At 36.9% G+C, this 2,537-nt stretch overlaps 1 protein-coding gene across 1 annotated transcript; it reads left to right on the top strand.

The window, feature by feature from the left end:
- The first annotated feature begins 1,360 nt into the window (after positions 1-1,360).
- Positions 1,361-2,124, top strand: LOC145113988 (protein FAR1-RELATED SEQUENCE 1-like). The gene is made up of 2 exons (XM_079050014.1): positions 1,361-1,537; positions 1,624-2,124. The coding sequence occupies exons 1-2, from the start codon at positions 1,361-1,363 to the stop codon at positions 2,122-2,124; spliced, it is 678 nt and encodes a 225-aa protein (XP_078906140.1).
- Positions 2,125-2,537: the final 413 nt, after the last annotated feature.

The following is a 2,537-nucleotide window of genomic DNA, read 5'->3' on the forward strand; positions in this document are numbered from 1 at the left end:
CCCTAAAACGATCGTTTCTAATAAAACCGGGAGTTTTATTGAGAAATCGGGCTCTGCGAGGGTCGGGCTTCGAAACCGAAAAGATAAATTTCTCGGGCTTCTCGGGCACTTCGGGACGTGTTTCGGGTGTTTGGTATGATATCGGGGCTTTGGGGGAAGTTGGAATGAAAGAAATATTGAAAAAGGGGTTAAAAATGACAAGTTTTCAAAATATACTCGGGAGGTCTCACACCCTTCTATTTATAGGGGCGAGGCTTCTGATCGGACGGCTGAGAGGCTTCCAGGTGGCAGCAGATGCGAAGAGAGGTCACATGGGTCGCACGTGCGAGGGTCTTGCTGCTGACCTCTGATTGGACCGAAGTCTAGGTCCGAGGTTCGGACCCGAAGCAAGAGGGAAGGGAGACAGCTGGTGCGAAGGTCGGACACGCGGCAGGTGGTGCGAGGCTCGGACTAGGCTGCACACGCGTCACTACTCGGTTGCGCCACAGCTTCGGATGACTCAGCAAATTTAGGACACGTGGCATGTTTTGAGCGAGGGTGACGTGGCCGAAGTCCACCATGCGAAATTTCTCGAATTTGACATTTTTTCTCGATTTTTGTGCAAAAATTTCTAAAATCCATAACTTTCGCATACGAGCTCCGTTTTTGACGTTCTTTATATGCACACGTAGGTAAAATTACGCTCTACAACTTTCGTTTAGACTTCGTCGGCTAATTTTGATTTTAATTTTTATATTATTATTTTTAACAGATCGGGACAGGAAATCCGTTAAAAATTCATAACTTCTTCATCCGACGTCCGTTTTCGTCTGTCTTTTGACCGTTGTACTACTATTGATGACACCTTCGATTCTCGTTTAGGTTGTGTCGGCTAAAAATCACTCGATCTAAAATTCGAGTTTTTAGCTGTCTACTGCTAAGCTGAAACTTAGAAAAATCATAACTTCCTCATACGAAGTCAGATTTGGACGTTCTTTTTATACATACTCTCGGTTTGGCGAACACTACGACTTTTGTTTAGATCACTAAGGCTAAAAAGTAGTTTATCAAAAACTTACTTTTTACGACATTCGGTACCGTGCCGGTTTTGTCGCGAAACTTCGACAAGTCATAACTTCTTCGTTATAACTCGGATTTAGGTATTCTTTATATATCTGTAATCCTTGTCACGACCACTACACCTTTCGTAATAGATGTCGGCTTTATCTAATATTTATTTTCGACGCTTATTTTTATTCTTAATTAATTAAATCCTAATAATTAAGCATAAAACACATAATTCACATAATATTCACATAATTCCTTTTCATTTCTTCAAAATGAGTTACAAAGGTTAACCTAGACTATCACATCAATATTAATGTCTAGCCTAGAAACACGGACATTACATTGTATCAGCACATTTGATGATGTTGATGAGTGTCTTGTCAAGGAATTTATTCATTACATTCCTTCTAATTCAAATGGTTCTCATATTGATCCAGAAGTTGAAAATGATGATCAATGGGATATACCTATACGTGAGTCTACTTACAAGGTAATCGCTCTTGAAACTTGTACTCTTAATCTTTTAAGATTGATATATTTTTCTTTTCTAAGTCTTCTTCACTTTATTCAATACAGGTTACACACAATAAGTCTGCACAAACATTTACATGTCCTTGTATGAAGTTTGAGCAATTTGGTTTTTTGTGTCGCCACATTTTTACTGTAATGAAGTCATATAACATCAAAGAGATTCCTTCCAAATATTTACTGAGACGCTGGCTGAAGGACATCATCCCTACAGAACTATTGAAAAAGTGTTTTCGTTATGCTGATTCTGACGAGAATACCCAAAGAGTTGCACTTGATATATTTTCTACTGTTGACAATTGTGTATCTTCTCTCAGCAAAAATCACACCAAATTGACAGAACACTTGGAAGAAATAAAGCAGCTTGAAGCAAAGTTCCTTTCCGATTTCACAACTCATGATAAAGGAAACAAGAATAAAGATTTCGAAAAAACACTTGGTGTTACCATTCCCACTAATGTGGATATTCACAATCCAGGAGAAATCCGCAACAAAGGAAGTGGTACTAAAAAAAGAATGAAAAATTCGAGAGAGGTTGCAACAGAATAATCAAAGGGTTCCAGATGTAGTTATTGTCGCAAGGGCAACGATCATGATTGGCGAAAGTGTCCTGTAAGGAAAGAAGATGAAAAGAACAACATTTTCAAAAAACGACCCGAAAAGAAGAATTAATTATATTTAGCATTGGTTTAAATTTCCATTTTTTTTTGTGCATGCATGTTTAATACTTAAATTGTTTTGTTTACATCTGCTTGTTTTAGATTTGTCATTTTGATCTTAAAGACATCTTTTAATGCTATTAAAAATTTTGATTGTTTTTTTTATTGTTTTCCATTTCTCAATAGATGTTATTGTTATCTCATTTTTATATTAAATTTCGATGTATAAATTTATTCATCATTGAATGATATTAGCATTCATACTTTTACGGTACATTCAATATACGATGACTCCTTTTTCTT

The sequence above is a fragment of the Lactuca virosa genome, chromosome 5, assembly GCF_052849685.1.
Source record: "Lactuca virosa cultivar CGN04683 chromosome 5, Lactuca_virosa_CGN04683_v6, whole genome shotgun sequence".
In the NCBI taxonomy this organism is placed as follows: domain Eukaryota; kingdom Viridiplantae; phylum Streptophyta; class Magnoliopsida; order Asterales; family Asteraceae; genus Lactuca; species Lactuca virosa.